We start from the raw sequence: 27,576 nt of genomic DNA, 5'->3' as shown, positions 1-27,576 counted from the left end.
GGTAGCTCTGCACCAGGATTTCCTCCTCCCAGGTCGTCGAAACAACAAACCGAACTACGGAGCAAGCGGGGTGAGAGAACGTCCGAAACCGCCTCTGACCGCGACTTTTAAACTCTTTTTACAGAATTGTAGCGGAATTCAGACGGAAGCAGTATACGAATACTAAAAGTTACGATTCTGCCGGGACTACATTTCACAACAAGGTAAGTTAGCTGTAAAATGGCGGAGAGCTATCTGGAACTTAGTTGATTTGTATTTTGCTAGCCGTCTCGCTAGCCAGGCTAGCTTTGGATGAGCCCAGTGCGCGGATGTCTGCCTGAACCAAGTCGCTTCGCTAGCTCGCGGTACATGGCTACTTCGGTTGTTAGCAAGCTAACGAACTGGATTTTTCGCACAGCAGCGCCAAATATGTAGATCGCAGCCGAAAGAAGCGTTTTATTGTTTCAATCGACTTAGTTGCACTTTATATATTTGTAAACAAAGTGTTTGTTGCTTATGCAATACGGTACTGGAACTCCCGAGGCAAGATGGAGGACGCAAGGACGTGATGTTTTTTTAGGTAACGTTAGCAGTAGTGTTAGCGTGGCTAACTAGTGGGAGTTATTTTCAGCTCGTTAATTGTAGAAAATCGGTTATTATTCCCTTTATCCTTGTACAAGCTCTGAGTACGACTGGTATACGTACAGAAGATGGTAAATATCCATGGCAACGTTATTGACGAGCGTTATTGTGTACATGCTAATATTAGCTCGCTAGTACAGTAGGGCTTGCGTTGTTTTGTTATTATGCTCCAAGTATTACAGCGCCGCTAAACGCTGGCATGCCCTCAAAATCTAACGATAGTGCATTGTACAGGTTTGTCGCCTTTCTTGTTACGCTAATCGCAGTTTGTTTGCACAGAGTAGTGCGTGCTTACTTCGTCAAATTTCAACTAGCTGACGCTGGGGAAAAGACGCCAAAATCCCCGGCTACTTAGCTTGTGGCGCTAGCACCAGCAGCGCACCGGTGTCAATTTTGACAGGAGCCGACGAAGAGCGCAGCCTCGTCGGCGTTGTTGGAGGGAACTGAGCCGGTAGTTTGTGGGATAGTTGTCTTACGGGAATCCACACAGTTTGGTTTCGCCATTTCATTTTTTTCTAAGATGATCTAGTACCGCGTCGCAAGAACAAGTTTATGAGATACACTGGCCGATTTGGCGCCACTTTTTCAGTCGACACCCATAGATTCCCGTCGTCTTGTCATGCAGTACCCCCTCACTATCAAGGAAATGGGCACGTTATCAGATCGCTAAACGGCGAAATAAACCACTTAAGTTTAAACTCAAAAAGTCGTAGCTACCAACTCGCACATAGCGATAAAATTGAATGAGCTAACATGAGCTGTGTTGCCGTTGTTTTCAGAATTTACATCGATTATTTATTTTTCACAATAGACACATTTAAGAGTCGCAATTCGCCATGTGCGGACTATCATTTGTAGCATATTGTGAGAAAGAGTCCCCTGATTTACATTGTATCACATTTATATCAGACAGTTTGCATTGACGTCTGCTCACTACTCCTTCCGAGTAGTGTAATCTCTGAATTACTCAGTTACATGTCAGCGCTTCGTGTACTCAAGCTGAAAGAGGCACATACTGCACCCAGAGCGGTATATGATGGGAGGAGTTTCTGTTTGCCTTTTCAGGACTGAACACTTGACTCTGGCGTGCTTTCGTTGACCTCCCTGTCTGCTAAAGAAAAAAATGCATTCACTTCTAAATTGGGCACAAAGTAACAATCCTGATTTGATAAAGTTACTTCTGCCCTCCACCTTGATGTGTGTGCCACTAATTTCCACATCACAGCCATGCAATAGTTTCCCTGTGGCCTGCAGTATCTTGTTGATGTTGATACTGGCTTGTGATTGGTGGAGATATGTGTGGGGCGGATAGGGCAGTGCCATATTTGGCCATTGAGGAAGATACTCCAATCTTCCTTGGATGACGTTGTCTGTAAACCAGGGGGAGCAGAGAAAGAGACGGAGCCAATGGCTAGACAGTGAGCGTGACAGGAGCTTTGTGTCCGCCCCCTGTTACCATGTGAAACCGTTTTTTTTTCTCTCTGAACGGCATCAAAGAAACATTTGCTCACTACAGAGGCTGTGATTCCTGTGAACGCACACACATGCAGTATACATGATGTTTGTTTTGTAGAGTTTATCGTGTCTGCAGTGCGCATTGAAATGCTGCTCTCTGAATTATTCCGTTCTGTATTCTAGGTCACATGCAGCCTCTCCTGTCTTGTATTTTCTGAGGATCTCAAGCCAGCCGTAAGTTGAAGTTGTCCAGAAGATGTTACAGAAATGATAGCAGCACCAGAAATACCATCAGAGTTCGCCTATACTCAGTAAGTACCTGCTTCCCTTTTCTTTTAAATTTACCACTAAGTTTGATGTTGATATGAATTTTAAAACTATTATCTGTTTACCACCAGGGATACAGACACACGATTCTCCTCAGACACTGACTTCTCTGAGGATCCTGATGGAAGGAGTGCAAATTCAACTAAAGGAAAGGTATGGAAACAACATCCTGCTTGTTTAACCCAGTATTGACATTTTTTGCGCAGTTATTTGAGACATGTTTATGAAGTTAGCTTTGTCTTCCATTGTCCTTTGCAATGATTCTCAAACTTATACTTTGTTGTGTTTTTATTCTTTCTTAGGGTGGAAAGAAGGGGAAGAAGGCAGCAGGGGAGAAAGGCAAAGGAGGGAAGGGAGCGGGCCGGATAAATGGCCACCACCAAGAGAATGGCATGGAAAACATGATGCTGTTTGAGGTGGTGAAGCTGGGCAGGAGTGCAATGCAGGTATAAAAGCAAGCCCTTTGAGATTACCACATTGTACAAATCAGTTTATTCTCTCACTTTATTTTATTTTTTTAAACCAAGTCATGATTTCTAAATGTTGCTATCCCGTTCTTCCTGTAGTCTGTTGTAGATGACTGGATTGAGTCTTACAAACATGACAGAGACGTTGCGTTACTAGATCTCATCAATTTCTTCATCCAGTGCTCAGGATGTAAAGGTATGCGTGTGTCCCGGTTAAGTCACCCTAGTCCACGACTGGTTCTTTTATAATGCATTAAGGACAAATATCTGATTTTGTGTGTCCTGCTGAACCACTCGGTGTCTTTTCAGTGGGTTGTTCTTCTTGACCACTCAGTAAATTGTCTTCTTTCTGTTTTTCAGGTGTGGTCAGTGGAGAGATGTTTCGCAACATGCAGAACTCTGAGATCATCCGACGAATGACAGAAGAATTTGATGAGGTAAGTTATCTCATCATAATAGTCATTGTTACACTCATCATAATTCTCCATAGTCATTTCAGGTTAAATTCAGAATTCCTTTGTTTTCCAAGGGCAGTAGAACCTTTCACCTTGTTGGTGATAACAGCTATCTGGAATTGTCTTCACCGTTGTATTTATTGTTGTTCTTTCCCCTGCGTCCCCTGTAGGACAGCGGCGACTACCCTCTAACCATAGCCGGGCCCCAGTGGAAGAAGTTCAAATCGAGCTTTTGTGAATTCATTTCTGTGCTTGTGCGCCAGTGTCAATACAGTATCATCTATGATGAGTACATGATGGACACGGTCATCTCCCTTCTCACTGGACTATCAGATTCCCAAGTCCGAGCCTTCAGACACACCTCAACACTGGCGGGTAAGTTGAATTATGTCTGTGAACTATATTTAAATGGCAGAGCTGAACTCCAATAAGTGGCATATTCTGTAAGTATACGGAGTTGTTAGCTGCGTGGGGGAAGTAGTCATTAGGAAGGATCGCTTTGGTGCACCTATATTTGCACTGCTAACTTGGTTGTTAGTACTCTTGCATATTTAATGATTTCAAGTCTTTTGAATAGTAGTAGCCATGCATTTACACACTTTATACAGTATAGTTTATTTTTTTAAATTAGTTTGTTGTAAAGTTTATCTTGTCAGCAGATACTATGTTTTCTAGGCTGTTGTCATTGTTGAAACTAATGTTGATTATTCAAAAAGTTAGGGTTTTTTTTTTTAGTTTTTAAAGAAAAATGTAGAAAAAATACAACCACTGATAAAGCCTCTGGACACCTGTGGCACATCTAGACAGGTGTGGTCACTTGTTTTGCCTGATTAGACCTTTTTAGCCTTATTGCACCCCGGAAGAGAAGTGAATTTTACATCTTTATCTGTGGCTGTGCTTGTTACAAACAGCGCTCAGGAATCACGTAAGCAGCAAAGGTGCATTTACTCCTGAAAAAACTGCCAAAGGCACGTGGTGGGGAAGATCACATGCTCGACAATTACTCAAGGTTTCCACAACACACAGCTAGTAACGTTTCTGCAGTTGCATTGTACATTTTATATAAACAAATCCAAATAGAGCAGGCATGTGGTTGCCCTTAACTGTCAGTGTTCAGCTGTGATATGCTTTTGTTGGGCTTATGTTTTGGGGTCAGGCAAGTTGGAGTGTTTCAGTTTGTGCACAGTTAATTCCTGTGGTACCTGGGCTTACTTGATACAGCCCAAAGTGGAGCTATTCATATATTTAGAGTATAGAGCTTGGTGACTTGTATAATTTAAAGCATAATTGAATTTAACACTGATTAGCCACAGATAAGGAAATCCAAACTTAGCTGAATTTCTACCTAAAGGTTTCCTTTTGCTCCAGGGCTAGTTGAAGTTGCAAATTATTGACTCCTTTACAACACCTTTTGTCAAGTCAGATAAACCTGCATACTTAGTGTTGTGAGTCAATTCTTTATCATTGCTTAAAGTAATTCTTGTTATCTCTGGAGGTTTTTATTAATTACCATTACTTGTGTTTTTGACAGCCATGAAGCTGATGACAGCCCTGGTGAATGTAGCTCTAAACTTGAGCATCAACATGGACAACACCCAGCGCCAGTACGAGGCAGAGAGGAATAAAATGGTGGCTAAAAGGGCAAATGACAGGCTGGAGCTGCTCCTGCAAAAACGCAAAGAGGTGAGGATGGCCACAATTTGCTGTTTTTGCTTCTTTGGGAATTTTGCTTGCCTAAGCACATGCCTTTTGCGTTTTGATACAGTTACAATTTGGATGCTTTAAATTCCGACTCTTGCCAGATGCAGCTCATTTTCAGCAGTGTTGTGTTAATTTATCAGGTTCATTAACCAATGTGGCATGCTCCAAATTAGAGAGAAGTTTTTGTGTAAATTTTGCAGAAGGTTTCAACACCAAACCCTTTACGTGTTATGCTTTAACAGATGTGCATGCATGACAATCGTAAATATAGTAAGCCCTCTTTGCTTTAACTATGGCAGCCTTTTTGATTTTTGTTCAAGAAAACAATATGGGTGGGAGGGAAAAAGAAATAAGTTCACTTAAAAATTGTCTTTTACTTTCTTCTGTGATTTGGAATTGATTCACAGATTCCTGAAATAAATTTTCGTATGTTGCCAATGAAGTTATTTTAATGGAATGAAAAAGGCCGTTCTCGTGAGAGCAATGTGCAGCGCCCAGATGGTGTGCAGGCATACACACTAGACTTATTTTGTAGTTGTAAAGTAAAGTATTTTTTGAAAAGGCCCAGAGACAAACTGTAAGATAGTCAGGCACCAAACTCTAGGACTAGCAAACAAGTTGACCCACCAGGTCACACACACTGCAATTTTGATTGGGTGAAGAAAATAACTTTGTCCACAGTCCATTTCCATTTTATTTGAAGAGCCCTTTGCAGAGTTGTGGAGCTCAGTGGGTTCAAATGATAATAACACTGCAGTGAAGAGGTTTTTCCTCGACTGCTGGAGACACAACACTGGTAACGACACAGCAGAGGGCCTCACTTATGTACCACCTTTTACTCCAGAGTATATAGAACAATTTGTTTTTCAAGGGATTTTTTTTTTAGAACACTTTCTCTGCTCCTCAGACAGTGAATTTAATCAAGGTCAGTTAGCTTAACTACTAGTGATGCTTCATATTATATTTTAAGGACATTAGTCATTGGTTTGGTAGTGAGTAAACAAGTGCTTTTTATTCTTTTTATTGAATAAAGATTTGTTTTAAAATCAGGAAATAAATCATGGCACCAGGCTCTTAATATTGAGATTCCTAATAATGTCCTTCTCAGTACACAAAGTTAGCTTCAAAATACACTACATCAGTTTAGTGCATCAAATTGAAAAAAGTGTCTGACTATGATTCTACATTCACAAAGTGATAGGTATTGCTTGCAAAAGTGGCTTTTAAAAATTTTACTGAAGATTGCATTTCTTTTCACTCATCTCAGAGTAGATTTTTTTCATATTAGTGTATATTGCAGAGCACTGGCAAGCAGAAATGGCTGAAGTCTTTGTTTTTCCAACTGCGACTGCGCCTCATGGCCCCATGTAACAGCTCTGATGTTCTTTATCTTTGTGTAGTCATGACAAGAATTTGACTTGTAGGCTGTTCCCTCCTACAAGCCATTTTGTCCTGACAAATCATGAAAAAACCTATACATAACCACCTTCCAACCCTGGCTAACTAGTCGATTGTGAATTACTCTAGCTTGTGACTATACATTAGTGAATTTTTTTAAGAATAGCTACTGCACCATCTCTGTAGGTGGTGGACCTGCAGTGCCAAGTGTTATTCAGCTAGCATTGTCAGTCTATTAGGTTATATAACAGCAAGTCCCACTGGGCATCCATCTGTTAGTTCACTGTGGAGCCACACCGCAGCATGGTGGCATACTTGGCTGTGACACACGTCTTGTTATGTTAACAATGCCTCCTGGTCACCCCTTACTATAGCACTTAAGTCTGTTATCATGTATGTTTCATCACTTGAATGTGCTCACCAGTTTTGTTCTGCTCTCCATTTCAGCTCCAAGAAAATCAAGATGAGATCGAAAACATGATGAATGCAATATTCAAAGGAGTGTTTGTTCATCGATATCGGTAAGGCTACACATAATGAACATGTATTGTCAAAAACTTTCATACAGTGTCAGTTGTTGGTGCGGCTGATGTTTTCAGGTCTTGTATGTTGTTAAACTAATAATATGTAATGTTTCCAACAGTGATTCGATAGCAGAAATCAGGGCAATCTGTATAGAAGAGATTGGAGTATGGATGAAACTCTATAGTGATGCCTTCCTCAACGACAGCTATCTGAAGTATGTGGGATGGACGATGCATGATAAGGTGAGGTATAAAAAGGTTTCTTAAGCTGTTTTTTGTTGTTAGTTTACCGTACACTTACATGCCCATGGTCAACCAACTCAGGAGTTTTCACTTTATTTTTCTGGTTAGTCTTCTTCTCAAGACTGTGTGGTTGTTTACAGACTCATAATATCTGACATCTCCCTCACTCTTCTGTTCATTTTCTTTAATTTGTTAGAATTTGACACTCAAACCTCTGTCAGTGTAAAAATAAAACGGAATTCCCACTTTAACTGTGCATAGCTTCAAACTGAGTAGATGTCTAATCAGACAAAATAAGCAAGAAACACCTTTGTTCATGTGCAGTTCTGCTTAAGTCTCAATCAGTGACTCAGTGGGAAACGAAGTGTAACCTCCAAAATTCTAAACACAGAATTGAAACCTGCTGTTACTCCAGCTTCAATTGACAGGTCTAATAGGCAAACATAAATAAAAACAGTTAAATCTGAAGTGTAGTGTTTATAGTTTGTTTATTATTGTTTATTGTTTTTGTAAGCAAATAAGAAAAGCTGTTCTATATAAAAAGCATATCAATTTTGATAGTTTTCATTAGAGAACCCTGCCATATGGGTCAAACTTCTGTTATTTAACTTGAACTGATTTTTTTTTTTTTTTTTGTTTTATTTTGAAAAAAAAACTGATGGTCGATGATAACTGCAATAATGAATAATAGTTAAATTACTGTCCTGTATCTCTATTCCAGCAAGGCGAGGTACGTCTGAAGTGTCTGACAGCTCTGCAGGGCCTCTACTACAGCAGAGAACTCAATGCAAGACTGGAGCTCTTCACCAGTCGCTTCAAGGTCAGCACCACCTGTTGGACAACTTCAACACAACAGCTACAACTTTATTTTCTTTGAACAGTCTGATACAGAGAGCAACTCTACACTCGCACTCTTTTGGCACAATTTTTTTTATTGTTCTGACATATTTTTCATTCAAGTACTTATTAAGCCAGATGACTCACTAAATCTGCTATCTCTCTTTGTTCAGGACCGTATTGTCTCCATGACTCTTGACAAAGAATATGACGTTGCAGTACAAGCAATTAAACTCCTCACTCTAGTCTTGAAGTAAGTGGTTATTCTTGATGATATCTGGTGTTGTTTACTGTATTTCATTGGATAATCGTTCTTAGATCAAGGGCAAGCCCTTTTTGTGAATTACATCAAGTACACGTGTCTCACTAAGAACTCCTGTTTGTGTTTGTATCTGCAGTAGTACAGACGAGGTTCTGACCCCTGAGGACTGTGAGAGTGTCTACCACTTGGTTTACTCGGCACACAGACCCGTCGCTGTTGCAGCTGGAGAATTTCTCTTTAAGAAGTATGTCAGACATGAATTAAACTTTTTTAGATTCATACTTGCAGTCATTTTGTTGGGAACTTTAAAAGTGGTAGTATGTAAAATTTTCAATAAGTGCTGCTCTGCTGACATTTTACAAGTGAGTCAGTTCTCATACTAACTTATAAGTTTTAATTTTGTAAGCTCATTGCTGATTTCAAGAAATATTATGTAGAGGATGTGTGTTTTATATGATGCTAACTAATGAAAAACATTCTCAAAGACTGTTCAGCCAGCGGGAACCGGAGGAGGAAGGTGCCCCTAAAAGAAGAGGCAGACAAAGCCCAAATGCCAACCTCATTAAGACCACTGTCTTTTTCTTCCTGGAGAGTGAGGTACATTATCATGTTTCATTTTCTATTATCACCTTCAGGCAACATTTTTTTCTCTTCATTTGCAGTACGGTATGGAAGCAAATTCAATCATCCTGCCTTCTTTTGTGTGAACACCTCTCTTGTTAGCTCCATGAGCATGCAGCTTACCTTGTGGACTCCCTTTGGGAATGTGGTGCAGAGCTACTGAAAGACTGGGAGTGTATGATCAGCTTACTGCTAGATGACCCGCTACCAGGAGAGGAAGGTAGAGCACTGGTTTTTTGCAAGCTTATGTACTGGTATGCAGTTCAGAGCACACATTTGTGAGGTTATGCTGATTGTTTTTTTTTTGTTTTGTTTTTTTTTGTAGCTCTTACAGACAGACAAGAGACAGCCCTGATTGAAATCATGCTGTGCACTGTGCGCCAGGCTGCTGAATGTCACCCACCTGTTGGAAGAGGAACAGGGAAGAGGGTAAGAGTGGCTAACACACTTTGAATAGTGAACCAAGACTGGTTAAACTGTAAATATTTTTTTCCAACTGTCTTGGGATTGCTGTTAGGGCAAGTGCATTGGAAATTGACAACATTGATTGCTTAGCTTTGAAGCTGGATCAGTGCAAACTGAACCCATAGACAGCTGAAAGAACTGCACTTGAACTTGTACATCAGTTAATGTGTCTAAAATATCTCTGATCCAGCAATTCTAAAAGCTAGTAGTGAATTAGATGATTTTTCAAACTTTGCTGTTCTCTTTGCTTTGTTTGACAGTTGTGGTTTACAATGTTTATGACACTGGGGAATAGGAGGATTGTTTGATATTCATGGTGGCACATATTAGAAAACATTGGGATTTTTGAACATACTGAGTGGCCAATAGGAAGCAATGTTTTGAGTTAATATTTTCAGATATTTTGCATATTTTTACTACTAGAAATTTGATTTGTAGCTTGTACAGTTCTTTTTTTTTTTTTTTTTAGTAAATTTAATGTGTTGGTGCTGAAAACACATTTTTTATGCCTTATAGGGTCTAACCAGAGCTTTTTTGCCCCATTAGTGTTAAAGTAGAACTGGGGTGTTTATCACACATCAGGTTCAAAAGACTGTTATGGGCTTTACTTTACTACTTAAATTATTTAAGAAATACCGTGAAAAAAATGCCCCTGGGGAACTGCTCTACAGCTACAAACCTCCCCAAATGAGAGGATTTTTTTTTTTTTAGAAAATGAGAGGATATCATGCCAATGAAAAAATAGGAAACATACTTGGAGTAAAAATTAACTGCGAAAAGTGTGGTCAAAAATTAAACTTTCACGAGGTGTCAGAGAGTACATTTTTTATGTATAAATGGGAATTAGTTTAGAATTAGTTTAGTTTTAGAAAAGCCATCTAACTTGTGTGCTTCACACGTTCAGGTGATGACTGCTAAAGAGAAGAAGACTCAGCTTGATGATAGAACCAGAATGACAGAGCTGTTTGCTGTGGCTTTGCCCCCTCTACTGGCCAAGGTATGTTACATCCACTTAGTGCTCTTTTCATGCACTTTTCTTTAGACCTTTTGGCAGCAGAGTATCATTATTTTACATTTTCCTACAGTATGCAGTGGATGCAGAGAAGGTGACTAACTTGTTGCAGCTGCCTCAGTTCTTTGACCTGGAAATTTATACCACAGGCCGTTTGGAGAAGGTAAGACATATTGGCTTGTCTGACAACTCCAATCAGATGCTTTCAACACGATAATATAATTCTAGTGTGTCATTCACATTGCCTGTGATCACACATGATATCATTCCTTTTATCTTCAGCATCTGGAATCCCTGCTACGTCAGATCAGAGAAATAGTGGAGAAGCACACAGACACTGAGGTGTTGGAGTCCTGCTCCAAGACCTACCATGCCCTCTGCAATGAGGAGTTCACAATCTTTAACAGGGTGGATATAGCCCGCTCCCAGCTGCTGGATGAGCTGGTGGACAAGTTCAACAGGCTATTGGAGGATTTTCTACAAGAGGTAGGCATGACGTCGGACACGTGTAGTCACTCACAAATATGGATGTTTATACTCATTCCCCATTTGTTGAAGTTAGCGTAAACATTAAAACATATAAGTGGCACCATGTTGTTTTATGTGATGTCATCTCACTAGTGAGTCCAGTATAACCAGTAAACACCAAGAAGTTTAGCTAGCTCAAAATGTGCACCATGAAGTGAGAGTTACCCAGTATCATGTGTTATTTCCTTTCATTTCTCACCTGTGAATGAATATGTCTGGCTGTGGCTTGTCAGGCAATGCCAAATTAAGTATGACAGACTGCGTTTGTGAAACAGTGAGAAAATCTTATTTAGTATTTTGTGTGTGTGAAGAAGCTCATTGGATATTTCAGTCCGTACGGAAAAACCTTAAACACTTGCATTTGTGTCCATTACAGCTGTATATAACACATTATCAAATGTGTTAAACATCTTGAGTCATACAAAACATCTCAAAGCATGGCTATTGGAAAATTAGATCTGTGATCATAACACTGTAAATTTGTTTGCTGTTGATTGGGCTTGTCCCTGAGGACTCTGTGTAATTTGTTTTAAATGTGTAGACGTGGGCTTCGTGCAATATAGTCATGTGTAATAGTGATAATGGGATATGTGCAATAGTGTTAGAAGGGGCATGTATGGCGTAATTATATGTAATGTAGACGGGGATATGTGCAATAGTGATTAAGAGAAACATGCAATATTATCATGTGCAATAGTGGCAATGGGAAATGTACAATACAATTAAATGTAATAGTGTCAGAGAGATATATGTAGTGGACCCTTATGTTATAGTGACAGAGGGATAAGTGTAGTATGACAATGTGCAATAATGATAGAGGGATATGTGCAATAGCAACAAAGAGATATTTGCAATATAATCATGTGTAAATGTCAGTTAATTAGTGCTTGGTAGCTGCTTTGGTCTCCCAGCTTTTGTTTGTTATGGCCACTATGTGTTATCCTTTGTTGTTGTTGTTTTTCTTTTTTTTTAAATACATATATATCTTTGTTGAGTTATGGTGTTATGATCTGCCAATGGGACTTGAGACTGAAATTAGCTGTATGGCTACAATCTCTCATATTTACATGGAAATGTACATTAATACGAACTGTCCCATTTTAAAAATAAATAAATGAAATAAAAAATAAAATAAAAAATAAAATAACAGTTGCACAATTTCTCTTTCCAGGGTGAAGATGCCGATGAAGATGATGCTTATCAGGTTTTGTCAACTCTAAAGAGGATCACAGCGTTTCACAAGTATGCATTGCTTTCTAAAGTACTTGTTTCTTTCTGCAGTTCATATCTGTTTCACATTCCCTGCCTTCTTTCTGAGTAGAGCAATAATTTACCTGGCATTCTGTGTACATGTGTTTGAAACTGACAAAACTTTATCAACTGTTGCAGTGCACATGACCTGTCAGGGTGGGATCTCTTCACCAGCAACTTCAAACTGCTCAACACAGGCATAGAGAATGGAGACATGCCTGAGCAGGTAATTAAATATACACATACACCACGTGAAGTTATGACTCCACAAATTGTTGTTTCTCTTATTATCATAATTACAAATGAACCCATTTGGGTTTGTTTTTTTCCCTTTGAGCAGATAGTCATCCACTCACTGCAGTGTACCCACTATGTGATCCTGTGGCACCTCGCTAAGTTATCTGAGGGCAGCTCCAGAAAGGTGAGGTCTAAACTAATTTTTGCTATTATTCACTGATTTTACCTGAATCAGACAAGTGTAAGTGTGACGTTAAAACAAATGTGACTGTTCTTTTTCTCAGGATGATATGGTGACCCTGAGGAAGCAGATGAGGGCATTCTGTATGATGTGTCAGCGATACCTCACCAATGTCAACACAGCCGTCAAAGAACAGGTAACGGACAGGAGAACAGTCAACATCCATGTGTAGCAGTAGTCGTATAATCTGTTTGAAGGCAAAGTAGGAAAGTATATCCAGCACTACATAGACATCAACAAATAGGCACATAATAAAACCTTTTAACTCTTAAGAGGTGGTTTGGCTGCCATTTATTACAGCTGCAGTGGATATTTTTGGCCACAAAGTGCTGGTAAGTAGAGTGTTTTTGCATGAGCAAGTGACTTAACTGCGTACCCTCTGTTTGCTTTGCTCATGTGTGATGAAAAGGTCTTGGATGCAGCTTGGTGATGAAGCCATCTGTGCCTCCCAACTGAAGAAGTCACATTTTCTCTAATCTAAGATCCTCTGTATAGTTATATACAGAAGCTTAGTTAAAAACCTAATTGGCAGGGAGCCCTTTTGTATAATGCTTGTACACACAAAGTTTGAACATTTTGTTCTTTTTTCTCTCCTCCCGCAGGCGTTCACCATCCTGTGTGATCTTCTGCTCATCTTCAGCCACCAGATGGTGTCCGGAGGCAGGGAACACCTGGAGCCCCTGGTTTATTCCCCAGAGGACTCGCTGCAGTCTGAACTGCTCTCCTTTATCCTCAACCATGTCTTCATAGACCAGGACGACGACACAAATAGCACAGGTACAAATGCAAATGTGATATTCTAGCACCGCTCCTGTGGCCAAGGTGAGCAAGTAAATGGATAGTTTTTCAAATACTTTTTTCCTTATCATCTCAGATGGGCAGCAAGACGATGAGGCAGTAAAGATTGAAGCTCTGCACAAGAGGAGAAACCTCCTGGCTGCCTATTGCAAACTCATCATCTACTGTGTGGTAGAAATGAAGACAGGAGCTGACATCTTCAAGCAGTACATGAGGGTAGGTTTGTCATTCAAAAATGCAGTTGAATATTATAGCCATTCATTTCGAACAAGAAGGACTGGTGCATGAGAAACATAACACATTTGCAGCACAGTTTGTCCAATCAGTAGATATGTGAACAGCATAAAATCATAGGTACAATTTGTAATGAACCAGTAATGTTTTTGTTTTTACAGTATTACAATGATTATGGTGACATTATCAAGGAGACTATGAGTAAGACTCGGCAAATTGACAAGATTCAATGTGCCAAGACGCTCATCCTCAGTCTGCAGCAGGTCAGTGTGCATACTCATGCTCATTTATTAATTACTTCATAATTCTGAAACCTTCTGTTCACTGTTCCATGTTTGAAATATTGATCTAATTTTCTGTATCTCCTCTTGTGCTAGCTGTTTAATGAAATGCTGTCTGAACTGGGTCATGGGTTTGATCGCTCCTCCTCTGCATTCTGCGGAATCAAAGAGTTGGCCCGTCGCTTTTCTCTAACCTTCGGTCTCGACCAAGTCAAAACCAGAGATGCCATAGCAATGCTGCACAAGTAAGGCCTAATTCCGCTCCTGGTGTATTGCATTACTCTTCTTCCATTTTTGGCCTTATATCTTGGAACTGTCATGTTAGACAAATTACTCCTTGAATACTGTGTTTCCTTCGGCCGTGTTATTTTTCCTGTGGATTTTGGAGGCTTAAGTGATGAAATGTTGCAGTTTATCTTCTTCCCATGCAATGAACGTTTGCGTAAAAACAATACTGAGCTGTGCAAACACAGAGTATGGCAACAATGCTATAAAATCTGTGTAAAAACTATACATACGTAACTTTTGCTGTAATCAAAAGAGATGCACAAGGTGTTCCATGTGCTTATATGTAGCAAAATGGGAGGTCTGAAATGTGTTTTAAGCAACACTAGTCTCTGCAGCTGCAACTTGGTTTATTTTCCACTAGCTTCTCTACACATCAACTAGTGCAAGGGCAAAAGAAATGTATTACTAATAGTCGTAGTCGTAGATAGTAGTCTTAACATGTTGCGTCTTTCAAGCAGTGTTGGAAAATTCAGCGTTTAAAAGCACACTTTCTTCCACTACAGCATCACGTGGAATTATTGGATTAATAATCTCATACAGTTTCCAGGAAAGCTAGTGATTTTTAGTATTTGTTGTATTTGGTTGGGTATTCCCCTACACTTGTAGAGTAACATTTTAAAATAAAACATATTTGGTTATTTACAATTTATCATTTTTTTAAATGAAGGAGATGTAATTTTACAAGATTTTAACTATAGAATTTAACATTTTGATTGAAAAAACACGAGATAAACTTATAATTAAAAAAGATCCCTTTGTATTTGATCCTTAAATATTGAAAAATCTATGCTTGTGAGCAGTTTCATTCAAAAACAAAGCGACGCAAAAATGCTGGACTTTCCTAAAAATCTAAGAGCACCTCAATCTTTATGATATTTAGGACGTAAATTTTACTACACACTTAAGATGAACTACCTTTGTTTGACGTACGTAAGTTTTGTTTTCTTTTTTTTTTTTAAAGCGAGTCTTTGCTCACGGTTTTTGTTCTTTCCTTCTGTCCCTGCATTTCTTAGGGATGGTATTGAGTTTGCATTTAAAGAGCCTAGTCCCCAGGGAGAGGGAGGCCCTCCGCTCAACTTGGCTTTCTTGGACATCCTCAGCGAGTTCTCCTCCAAGCTCATGAGACAAGACAAGAGGACTGTGTAAGTTTTTTCTGCTGAGCTTTCGGGTGGGAGCCTTCAGTGGCTCAGTGCAACAGGTGTTTGTGACAACTGGTGCAACTGGTGTTTCTGATGCATGAGATACTTTTTTTCATGCCCCACTTGGAATGTGCACCTGGTTCCTTGTGTAAAATTTGTCCTCTGTATGTTTGAGTTTGTTCATCTTGTCTGTGCGACCCCCTTCTCCCCTCCCTAGCCACATGTACCTGGAGCGCTTCATGACGTTCCAGATGGCATTGCAGCGAGAGGACTGCTGGCTTCCCCTCATCTCCTACAGGAATTCCCTGCAGGCTGGTGGTGATGATGATACCATGTCTGTAATGAGTGGCTACTCTAGCAGAGGCTCTTCCATTCGCTCCAAGAAGACTAAGCCTCCTGCTGCTACAGCTGGAACTTCAGCAGCCAAGAGGAAGCTGCCAGAAGGTACCGCACACTCAGGAATTAATAATATGTAATGGCAGCATTATTAATGGCGGATTCTTGTTTTTTTCACACTTCAGAGAAAAATTTGCGTTGGCTTTAGTTGAACATAAATGTTTTAACTAAACATCATCACTTTTCTCTTATCTATAAACATTAATTAGTTCAAACTCAAACACAATGAAAATATGTCTCCTTGAAAACCACATACAATGTAGCCCAGGCATGATGTTACAAAAGCAGAGTTGGAGCCCAGATTAACCCAGATGCATTCCTGCCCGCCTAGCTCAGCCAACCAAGCTGATGGGTGAGGAGATTAAACAGCAGATGGTAGGAGAGAGTCAAATTATTCTTAGCAATCATACAGGATCATTTAAATCTAGGTTTGTTAAGAATTCCTTCACGACCAAGGATGTCACAAGAACATCAGATGATAGATTTTCATTGTCATTGCATTTTACAATTCCACAGCCATCTTAAGGCCCTTTCAGACATGGGATACTTAACATTGTTGGCTTCATCGATCTGTTAAAGGGACGCCATTGGTCACTCAAACATTGGTCACTTTTACATCAATTTACGGGTCATTCAGAAATACTTACAACAAAGCTGTTGTACACTGGTATGTTGCCTACTTTATGTGTCTGCTGCATGCAGTTCAGCCTTGTGCCGTGTTGAAAGTGATCTGTAAATTTTTACCAGGCCCGACCAAGTAAGAGTGCTGTTGCAACTCATAAAATACCATGGCATCTTAACAGCATTAATCAAGTAATTTTGTGTCATAAATAATATAGTATGGTCTTAAACCTAATTTTTAAGCTTGTTAGGTCAATTAATAGCATCAATCTTATTACTCTGCTGGAAAGCACTTTGCCTCCAGGTCTGTTGTTTTAATTGTGCTATATAAATAACAGCGGCTTGACTTGACCAGGGTGTTCATTCTGACATGCAGCCAACACGTTCAGATGCCACTAGATCAATGGAAAGGAGGGCATGTCTGAAAGGGGCTTTAGTTTTGAATTTCACTGTCAAGATTATTTCTGGCATGCAAGCTTTACCTTCTGGCATGAAAGGGCAAAACCCAGTGTGCAGTTTTTTGCAACCTGTAATGTTTTTCACGTACTTTTTGAGAATATACCATGCTTAATGAAATGTTATGTCAACATCTATTGAGGGGTTTTCCAAAAGTACAAACTATGAAAACCCCTGCTTTAGTGTAAAGGTTAATTTGCTGGTTTTGTCACAGGAACCCATCACAGTTTAAAATTTGCTCACTGTTTGTTTTGAAACTCAGTAGTGGTCATAGTTAAGAGGCTTGCGAAGAAAACTGCCACCTGGTCATAATGTATAACAACCCAAATCTGTCTCGCACATCCAGAGGAGAGCAGCAGCAGCGAGGTGTGGCACCAGAGCATGCAGACCCCAGTCATGATGCCGTCCCCCCACCTCACCTCCACTGCCATGAGAGACCCTAAGAGGGGTCGTGATGACAGCTACATGGGGGTCTACCCCCTCCCTCACGACCAGCAGCAGCCACACCAACACCCACAGCACCATCAACAGACGCCTCAGCACCACCAGACACCCATGGATTACAAGTATGCGTGCCTCAGTCTTGCATTCCTGAACACTTGCAGTCGGTTGACCATTCAATAATATGCTCGCTATTGAGGTCACAGTTCAGTACATTCAAGATATATATTTTTTAAAAGTTAAAGTAAAAACAGCTTGACTGTACAAAACTTACTAATTCCTCCTTAGAGCATAAAATGCATAACCTGTTGTAAAGTATTACACTTTTCAAAGTACAAAACAAACCACAGAACAGTTAATTTGGCCAGACAACAAAAAAGGTTCGGCAAAAGTTTGATATGCAAGTTCAGATTAGTGTCATTTTGTGTCATTAGTATTTTGTCAGTTTTTGTAAATTGAAATTCCATTAGGTGTAAATTAAAATATGAATATTTAAGGGTTTCAACCCCACTGAGACACCGTCGAACTTTTGTTTCCTTAAATGTTATGTGGTAAAGGTGCTTACAGACAGCAAGCTTTTGCCTCTGCCACCTCCATTCTTTTCAGTGTTAACACTGCCGTCTGCGCCATCAGTTTATGATGCTTGAACTTCAACTTGCCACTGCGGCTTGCTGTGTGACCATGGAAACTACAGAAAGGGAAACACAGGCGCTGATTCACTGGCAAAGAAGAGAGGGATCAATAAAAAGAAACATCAGTTTCAAAGTCTGATTATTTGGTCTGGGAATACAAGTAGTCCTTACAATATTACTGAAGAGAACTTGCTATATTAATCGAGTCCTAACAATTCTCTTTTTTTTAACCTGTTCCTCGTTCTCTTTACCTTTATGATGACAAGATACAAAGTGAATAACAACAGATTGTGGTATACAGGCTCATAGAATTGGGTGCACCTTGGTCCTTCCAATTTAAAATACAGAATACTGATGTTACCAGTGGAAGCACCTCCACCTACTCATGAGCTCCACAGCCCAACATTCGCTTTTCTGCTCCTCCTTTGATTTGTTGACCCAGCATTTCCAAAGCCCTTTCATGCCCATTTACTTTTAATTAATTATCTTACATCTGTGCATCCTAATGCTTCATATCACCAGATTTTATAAATATATCTCGGCTCGTATCCAGGCCCATCATTCAGTTTAGTGGATCACTTATTCTCTGAGAATGGGATCTGACTGGAATGAGCCAAAATACATTAGGACAAGGTTCAGTGCAATTTCCCATTTGCATACTATTAATTTTGAGGGTAGATGGTAGTAATACGCTCGTACTTAACAGGCTGCCAAGTGTTGGCTCTACTGGGACAATGACTGACTAGTTTATTTATCCACCGTGACTTTCCATAGGCACCGGGCCAGTAGGTAACTTAGTTGTAACCAACATCCCTGTGGTGTCTCCTGTTAAAACACCGGACGCTTTGGCTAAAAACACCGCTAATTAATATGCTCTTGTGCATTTAGTTCCCAGGTGACGTGGATGCTGGCTCAGAGACAGCAAGAAGAGGCACGCCAGCAGCAAGAAAGAGCCATGAACTATGCCAAGCTCAGGACCAATCTGCAGCATGCTATGTAAGACACCAGCACACTGACACAAAAGGGAAAGTCTGATCCCAAGTATATTTATTAATCGTATAACTGTTTGTTCAGCAGTCGTCGTGGCACTGGGCTTATGGAGGACGACGAAGAGCCGATTGTGGAGGATGTGATGATGTCATCTGAGGGCCGTATGGATGATCTCAATGAAGGCATGGACTTTGACACCATGGATATTGATCTGGTGAGATGCATGTCACTGAGTTTTCGTGCATTTGTATTAGGAATGCATGGTGCAGACATTTTCCAGGTCTTTATCAGATCTCTCCTCTAATGGCATTAACGTCTCATTACACTACTCTTATTCTAATGGCTCACTGTCAGGTGCAGACAGAAAATACAATACTTTTTAAACAAAACCACAAACTTTAAGCCATACAGGTGTTATCTGCCTGTCAATATTTAATTCAGGACAATGCCAGTATTGTATTTTTAAGCCTGTGTGAGCTGATATCAATGATGATACTCTCATGGTGCATCCCTAATTTACCTCTGTTCCGACTGAATGGATCTTACATACAGACAACAGAATATATGGATCTCCTACCAGCTGTTTGTCATCAGACAGGTATTACTCTTGTACCATTCAACGACTGGTTTTTGTTCCTAAATATTTTGACAGAAAACTCTTATATGATGTCCTGAAAATTGCACTGCAGCACTTCAATAGTGATTTATTTAATGAGTTGCAAGTGCTTTAAATAAGTAGTAAATTTTTTTGCATTTCTCCACCCCTTTCAAACATGTCAGTTGCATTATCATCTCCAGTGCCCTGCTTAGGTTTTACTTGCCTGTATCCCTCTTAAACCTCTAAGAATTTTAAATTTTACAAGAAACCAGCACTTTTTAGATCTCTTTCAGGCACCTAATAAAATTGCCATTTAGACGTTACATTATGTACGGTGTTGTCATCCAACACTAAGGTTAAATTGCATAAACTCACTCCAAAAACCTAACCCAACACTCTTTTGTCTGTCTGCCATCTTGGTTGCTCGGTTGTGAAACTGCACAAGAATATGAGCTGCCTTAGAAGCTAGTATAGTGGAGATTGGGCAGTAAAAGTACATTTTATTTTATGTCTTTTTTATTTGCACCATGTAGTTTGATATTTTACAGACTGATACAGGCAAATCTAAAGACCATTAATCCAGCTATTAATATGCTTTTATGAAAATTAGCATTTGTTACTGAGCCTCCTTTGCAAAAGACTGCTGTTCTCCTTGTTTCATCGTCTAATTTGACCAACTCCTTTCACATTTTTTTTCATTCTGTTTGACTTTAATTAGCCGTTAACCAATAAAGTTGGCTTTTTCATGACTAAGACTACAATATGCCCTGATTTAATTACAGTTTTGTTTCTGTTTATGTATGCATACACAAATTTCTTGGGCAATAACCAGTCGGTTTATCAAAGAAAAACCTAATTTTCTTTAGCGTGCAACTGTCAGCAATCAGTATCTAGTATTGGCTTTTGCACGTAATGTGTTTCAAAGAAACAGAAGAAAGCATGAAAAGGAATGGTTGGTTTGAGGGAAGGATATGTGGTTTTTGTTTTTAAAAAGATGAAACCTACTCTGTTGACAGTGCAAGTGCTGGTAGAACGAGGCAACATGAAAAATTAATTTGACCATTTACGCCAACACCACAGAGTCATGTATTATGAGTGGAAAGCCAGAACTAAATTTGATGTCTATTTTGGATGCTTACACTAGAGCATGACTCCAAATGTCATGTTGAATCAACCAGAAAACTGCCCTAGTTTCTGTAAATTCTCTCCTGCTAAATGCCCGACGTCTCCCTAAATTGTCTTTTTTTTTTTGCGCTGGTATCATTTATTGTTTTTTTTTTGTTTGAGTAAAGTTTGTTGAAACTGTGATTGCTGACAAAGCAGCCAAACGGAAGAAGCAGCTGGAGTATCTCCTCTAAACGTCTGTCTCCCTCTTCCAGCCACCCTCTAAAAACCGTCGTGAGAGATCTGAGCTCAAGCCGGACTACTTTGACCCCGCTTCTATCATGGATGAATCGGTAAGTAGCACATACGCTTCACTTAGATCAGGCTGATGACATACTCCAAATTCAATGTTCTTCCACTACTGTGCTATAAACAAATATCCGGGTCTGCATAATGGAGACACACTTGTGATTGTGATCAGTGTGGATAAAATAAACTTTTGGAAGTAGAACAGAAATAGATGACTTGAACTCAGTCATATTGCATGTTGTATTTGGGCGCTGTAAAAACATTTAGATAAGTTCAGCTGACCAGCCTGTAGCCAAGTTTAGCATTTGTTTTTGATTGCAGAACAACCATTTATGCTTGTATAAACAATTGTTATTTATTTCTGACTGCAGGCCCAGCTTTAAATTCTTGTTTCAGCATGTCACAACCTTAAGAGACCCTGGGGGTTGGTTCTAAAACTGGTCTTTAAATTTAAGACTCGACTGCTTGAATGTTTTGTCAACTTTAAATATTTTTTAATCACACAAAATCAAAGCAGAGATCAGCTTTCTCCTTGCTTAATACTTTGCATCTTGTTCCATTAAACTTCTTCTGAGCAAAGAAACAACATTCAGCATACTTGGTTTCCCAGCTTTGGCCACATGACACAACCCACTACACCACAGCTCAAAACAAGCCAGACTCAGATTCACTTTTCCCACCACTTGGAGTTACTTTTCCCTCTGTTAAAATGTTCTCGCTGTAGATTAGATTGCATTGTGTACCAGCGTTGTTACATCAAAAATGTTGCAGATACATGCCATTGTTACATTACCTTTTTGCATCTTTTTGGTCTTATTTTAAAAAATCAGACTGAAAAGTGTGACTGAAAAGTGTGACTATTTTATTCTTAGATGTTGGGGTTAGATTGCTTCCCCACCCGTGACACCTTGGCAGCACCAGTTGCAATGATACAACATCACTCGTGACTCTCTGCTCTTTGGAGAGCCAACAAGTTTTGTTTCAGCCAAATATGAGCCACGTATTTTCAGCCATATTCACATCATAAATCCCACAGATGATAATACACGTATAGTACCACTTTTAAATTATTGGGATTATAATAAATTGTCAAGTCCTTAAATCATATTCGACCTAAATCATTACAGATACATAATAAAACATGCACATAGGCAAAATGGGCCATTTTATTTTCTTAAAATTTATGAATCGTTATTAATATGTACTTCTTCTTCTTCTCTTTAGGTCCTTGGGGTGTCCATGTTTTAAGCTAATATCAAGATGATTTTGACGTTGGGATAACAGAAGAGGCGCTTTGTATTTAAAGAGAATTTTAGATGCGAAAACAGAAGTGTTTTCTGTAAGAAAAAACAAAACAAAAAAAAAAATTCTGGCTTGTACTCCACGTGGACCAATGACAACCCACACTCAGTGTTGCTTGCTCAGAGAGGACTTTGTTTCAAATATTTACTTTTATAATCTTGGGTAAGCTCTTCCTGTTCAGAAATAGTGTAACAGGCCACTTCCAAACCTATTAGAAATGTCTGAAGAAAAATCAATAATAGCTTTTTTCTTTTTTTTTTTTTTTAATGGGGATGAATTGGTGTGTTTAACTTAAGAAACATTTTTTGTTTATGTCTAACCCTTTTTACAATTGTAGTAAGTTACCAGGTGTGAAGTAGTAATTTATAAACGGACTGTAGTAGCTTGCTTGTACTGTGTTAGCCAAGTGGATGGAGGTCTTTGTTTCTGTGCTCTTTTTTTCCCTCCCTCTATCTTTTAAGTTTCTTCTCCCTGTTTTTGGGCCCGAGTTGAGGTCCTGATAACCACTGGTGGTTAAGATGGTGAGATATCACTTAGAATCAGTCACGATCCCTTTATGCTGTGAAGATTCCCAGAGTCCACTGAACGCTCCGTACTGTTAAGCAGTAAGTCCCTTGAGCTTAACCCAAGATTTGGATCACTCCTTAACCATCATCTATTAGAAAATGTGTCCCCTCCCCTAAGAATGAGCAGAGATTTATCCCAGTAGTGCCACTGTGTGGGCTCTGGAGGACAGCAGCTCGGTCAAAGAAAATCTTTTTCTCTTAAAATCCAGCAGCATAATGTTGAAATGGGTATCTCTACATTTTAAATAAAAGTTATATATGAATCGGTGCTGATTTTATATATGTGCTTTTGGTTTTCTTATTTTCAACTTTTCAACCTTCAGTCACAAAGTTTGAGAAGTGTGTAAGTACAACTAAAAAAATGAAAGCATGTGAAGCCATGCATCAAGGAAGATTTTTAAATTTGTATTTTTACGTTATTTTTTTTTCTTTTTGTCTTGATAATGTCTTCGGGTTTCTACCTTTTTTCCTACATGTAAATTAGTTTGGATAAAACTAATGAAAAGACTTGTGAAATTCAGCTTTAAGGTTTTCTCAACATGGAAAGTCCTGTCACAAAATACTTATAGATTTCAAATGTTAAAACTGTAAGGTAGTCATTCAGACAATACTGAAGATGAAAGTTATTCAGCAGCGCTGTGGCAGCTAGACAAAGCTTAGATTTTGACATATATTTGTCACACACAAGTTTTAATGAAATGTTTTGTCTACTGAGGTTTTTATTTTGTAGTCATTCCATGCTTAAGCCTTAAACATGCTTGTGGAGGTCACCTTTTCTCACAGTAATCTTCCATGTCAGAGGATCAGTCATGTTTAAAGGTGGATAATTGGCTTCTTAGAACATGAAATATGAGGTGGTCAGATGTAATGTGATAAAGTAGATAAACAGCCTATATGTGTTTTGCCTAATTATTTTATGTAAGTAAAAAAGAAAATTCTTTTAAGGAAAAAGTACTGTTTATTGTTTGTTACTTACCACTACATTGGTATAAATTCTTATTAGATCATGTGTATATATACAAAATTTAATTTCTGTCCTTCCTTTTGGCCATTTCTGTGTTTTTGTTTTTTTTTTCTGCACTCTTGCCTACACTCTCAGTTGTTGTCTATTATCCCATCCTCTTTCAGTCACTCTGTTTTCTGATTTGTACTTGTCTGGAGACAGTAACTTTTGAATAAAAATCAACACATTTCATCTGTGGTACTTTTTACTTTTGACCACAACAAACAATCTGCAAGTAGTACTCTAGCTGTGATTCACAGACTCAATGTGCCTGTTCTCTTGTTTTTTTTTCCTTTGGCAAATCTGTTCAATTTGTGGTAAAGCTTAATTGTAGTTCAGGGTCACACATGATTGTTTTTCACTTTCAAGGCACATGGGGGCAGTGTAGTCCCAACCACACATCTAGTCTCCTCACAGTAGCATTTTGTTTTCTGTGTATAAGGTGTCACTTTATAATATATGTATCTTTTTCACTTTGCTGAAAAGGCTATGAATATGAATTTTCCAGCACTCTGTCTCAATGTACATATCCTTCTGTATGTGACAGCTTTTCCATTTGTGTTGCCTATCAAAAGGGTCCATTTTAGCAAGAGTAATGTCTTGTGTGGAGACAAAGAGCACCACAGTTGTTGTAATGATAAAAGTGAGGACACGAGGCAGCAGAAGAAAGGATGAAAGCAACACAGACTTCTGTGTTAAGTGCATGATAAATAAAGAGGAGCTCAGATCAATGCAGGCGCGCTAGAATAGGACCTGGCAGAGAGCTCCCTTCATGTCCAGCTTGTAATACATGAAGAGGCTCATCTATTGCTACGTCAGTCTGCTCGCCAGCTATCGGAATAATGTGTAGAAAAGCACTTCCCTCGGCAGCCTCGTTTGATTGTCTTCTGTGCTGTCAGCCCTTTTTGAAACATGCTGTTAGCTGTGCTCACACAGAAAGAAAACCAAAGAGAAATGTTAGATTACTGTATAGCTGTCATCGAACCAGTTTCAAGAAGGTTTTTTCCACATCTCACGCTTCAGTGCCAAAATAATTATTTTCCCTCTACTTTTCTTTCTGCAGCTTGTTCCCACAGCAGTGCATCTGCTTGGGCTGACTTAGGTTAAGTTGTGCTGCTGAGGTCAGGGCTGCTCAGTTTAAATCTGAGCCACAGTCTCTGTAGTGCTTCCAGCCCGTATTTACTTCCGATAACCCGAAGGCCTCAGCGGACTCTATCAGTTTAGCTGGTGTTGAAACCTCACAGGGTCAAGGAGGACTGGGATTCACACATGCATGCCAGTTGCACAGGGGAAGCTCATCTAGCAGGATCTAAATAGCATTTCAGGGCCATTTAAAACATGTTTGCTCTACATTAATTGCAGCTTTTTCCTATAATTGATTACAATTCTCAGAAGAGCTGTTGTGCATGCAGGATGAGACTACTTTTCCAGTACACTGCAAGAAGATAAACCCACAGAATTTTAATGCCACGGATAAATCATTAATGAGAGCATTGGTGGTAATCTCCTCAGCTTGTAAGGGCAGAGGAAAGCAGCTGACCCTGGAAAATCATTTACCAGGACCTGCCTCAGATTAGGCACACGGACTCCAGGCCAACAACACTCAAATGTCCGGGCTCATCCTCTTGTGCTTCATGGCGCACTTCATTCTTCACATTTCTGAGTCATATCATTCCAACAATGCACTCCGAAGCCAATAAAATATCTGGTAACCGAATAAATGGAAAGAATCTCTGCTGGATTAAGAGGAGACGCTCTGTGTGCCGTAACAAAGATGTCAAGGTGAATGTGAAATGAGAAAAAGGATCAATGCCCTTCATTATGAGGAGCAGGTTTCATGAGACAGGCCAGAACAGGTCAGAGATTCCAGTGGAAAGCTATGAATAGAGTGCCGTGGGAACCCCTACTGTCTGCCTATGTCGGTTTTCTTCGTATTGACACAGAGGCAGAGCGGCTAAAGGTATGCTGAATGAGTGAACGAGTGACAGGGCTATTGTACTTAGAGGATAGAAGCAGGAGGATTAGTCTCCCTTTGGCACTGATGGTCCGGAGTGTGGAGGGAATCTGTCATCAACAGAGCTGCAGGTGGTCCAGCGGTCTGAACAGGGCATTCGACCCCGTGAAGCAAGAAAACAAGACAGTTTTCAGCTGGGAGCAGAATGATATTTACCCTGGGTTACCCCTGGAATCTGATTCTCTACACCTTCTCTCCTCACCTCACATCATTGTTGTGGAGCGGCTTTCACTCGGTCCCAGTGGTGCCTGAGCTCTGCAGCGAGGATAATAATGGTTTTCCCTGCAGGAAGGGGAAACACGATTATGGCTTTTCAATTAGAGGGAAATTCTAAAAACATGCAAGCTGCTACTGAGGCAGCAATGCTGCACACACAGCCCTGCATTCCTACATTTCCACTTTCAAATCCCATGAAGCTCATTCAAAGGTGACCTACGGATGACTGAACGGATTTCTGGGCCAAGCCAGCGCTGCTAAATCATGAGTCTCAGTAAAGTTTGGATGAGTGTCTTATAAGGGCGTGATGAGACAGGTCTCATAAAGATGACGGAGAGCTCTGCATGTCACCAGCCCCTGCCAGGAAACCCCAGTGATGAATGAGGGCCAGGACACCTCTGCTAATAAGACTCATCTCTTTAATTGGCTTTATGATACGACTGTGCAAATGGCCTGGGGTGCGGCTCTGTGCGCGTTGAATGTGTGTCCACGTCCGCACTGTGTGCATTTGTGCACATACGTGGGGGGTGTATTGGAAGCGTCTGCATGCGTACATGCGGGTGGGCGGCTCATGCATGTGCCTGTTATTAGCTTTCTCGCTTCCGTGCAGGTACGAGCCAGAGATGAGGTAGGGGAGCCTCATTAGAAAGAGAGCACTTCTATTGCTGGCCAAGATTTAACACCTCACCCAATAATAATTTATTCAATCTATTCTTAAGTATTGCATGCACTGGTAGATAGGGGTTAGGTTATGTAAGAGTGCGACAGTGCCTAGTTTGAATGTGATATGATGATAATTATAAATCCAAGGAAGACGACAGATGGTGAGGTTCTTTAAAGGTTCAGCAGGTATACGTATTAGTACTCTGCTGCCGCACACCACTTCTCAGGAGAGAGGGGGACGGAGGGGGAGAGGTGGAGGGGGGAATTAGAGGTAGTCAAAGACAAGAAGAGAGAGTGCAGACACAGTAAGAGAGAGCTGGTCCTCATTAGCACACTATTCATCAGCCTCGTGGGGTCAGGGGTCAGGGAGCCCCGAGGCTCGGTGTGTGACCGGTCACCTCTCACCCCTGACCCCCTGCCAGCACCTGGAGCTGCGGTATTTCCTCATAACATTTACTTGTAACATTTCGTCTCTATTACTGACTCTCCGCCGGCAGACTGTGGCCTTGCAGTTCACAGAACAGCCTTGAGCGGTACTAAATTTGTAGATCTCTACAGTAGACGCATTGCATACCAGCTAGCTCTGCCGTTCGCACCGACAGAGAGCAAGGAGTGAGTGACCCAGAGCAACATGGGAGTGGACGGCACAGGGAGAAAGGAGGAAACACAGAGAGGACAAGGAGGTACAGGAGACAGAACGGGTGGAGGAGGCAGAGGAGGGAGGTCAGGGTCACAGCTGCAATAAAGAGGTCAGAATGAAAGATGTTGCTCCGGTCGGAACGTGAGCAAAATAAACATCCTCCTAAAAATAGTTTGGAGTGCTGTCCTTGCTGTTGCTTCAGCCAGGTGTAAGCAACTTTGCTGTCCGTTACAGACCAGG

At 40.2% G+C, this 27,576-nt stretch overlaps 1 protein-coding gene across 3 annotated transcripts; it reads left to right on the top strand.

Annotated features, from left to right (window-relative positions):
• Positions 1–29: 29 nt before the first annotated feature.
• stag2b (stromal antigen 2b) lies at positions 30–23,995 on the top strand. Of its 3 annotated transcripts, none has more exons than XM_023292140.3 (34): positions 30–203; positions 2,260–2,387; positions 2,475–2,556; positions 2,706–2,849; positions 2,970–3,066; positions 3,231–3,307; positions 3,496–3,700; positions 4,857–5,008; positions 6,872–6,945; positions 7,068–7,191; positions 7,913–8,011; positions 8,202–8,281; positions 8,427–8,534; positions 8,776–8,887; positions 9,014–9,131; positions 9,237–9,340; positions 10,281–10,373; positions 10,462–10,551; positions 10,671–10,874; positions 12,088–12,158; positions 12,306–12,393; positions 12,508–12,588; positions 12,689–12,781; positions 13,248–13,422; positions 13,520–13,659; positions 13,839–13,940; positions 14,055–14,203; positions 15,260–15,388; positions 15,603–15,829; positions 17,205–17,424; positions 18,820–18,927; positions 19,009–19,135; positions 20,899–20,976; positions 22,157–23,995. In XM_023292140.3, the coding sequence occupies exons 2-34, from the start codon at positions 2,344–2,346 to the stop codon at positions 22,178–22,180; spliced, it is 3,819 nt and encodes a 1,272-aa protein (XP_023147908.1). In that variant the 5' UTR covers positions 30–203; positions 2,260–2,343; the 3' UTR covers positions 22,181–23,995. The 3 variants fall into 3 exon arrangements, with proteins under 3 accessions (XP_023147908.1, XP_023147907.1, XP_035813983.1); XM_023292139.3 differs by having other exon boundaries at positions 19,006–19,135; XM_035958090.2 differs by lacking the exon at positions 30–203 and adding an exon at positions 355–559 and having other exon boundaries at positions 19,006–19,135.
• The last annotated feature ends 3,581 nt before the right edge of the window (positions 23,996–27,576 follow it).

This window comes from Amphiprion ocellaris, chromosome 13 (genome assembly GCF_022539595.1).
Source record: "Amphiprion ocellaris isolate individual 3 ecotype Okinawa chromosome 13, ASM2253959v1, whole genome shotgun sequence".
Lineage (NCBI taxonomy): Eukaryota > Metazoa > Chordata > Actinopteri > Pomacentridae > Amphiprion > Amphiprion ocellaris.
Note: the sequence above shows the minus strand (reverse complement) of the source record. Positions and strands in the feature narration are given on the sequence as shown.

Bases quoted from the DNA above. Each gene is read 5' to 3' on its own strand.
- stag2b (XM_023292139.3), top strand. From the start codon at position 2,344: ATGATAGCAGCACCAGAAATACCATCAGAGTTCGCCTATACTCA. The intron at 5,009-6,871 runs GTGAGGATGGCC...TCTCCATTTCAG, and splicing joins TCCTGCAAAAACGCAAAGAG to CTCCAAGAAAATCAAGATGA. The intron at 8,282-8,426 runs GTAAGTGGTTAT...TTGTATCTGCAG, and splicing joins CTCCTCACTCTAGTCTTGAA to TAGTACAGACGAGGTTCTGA.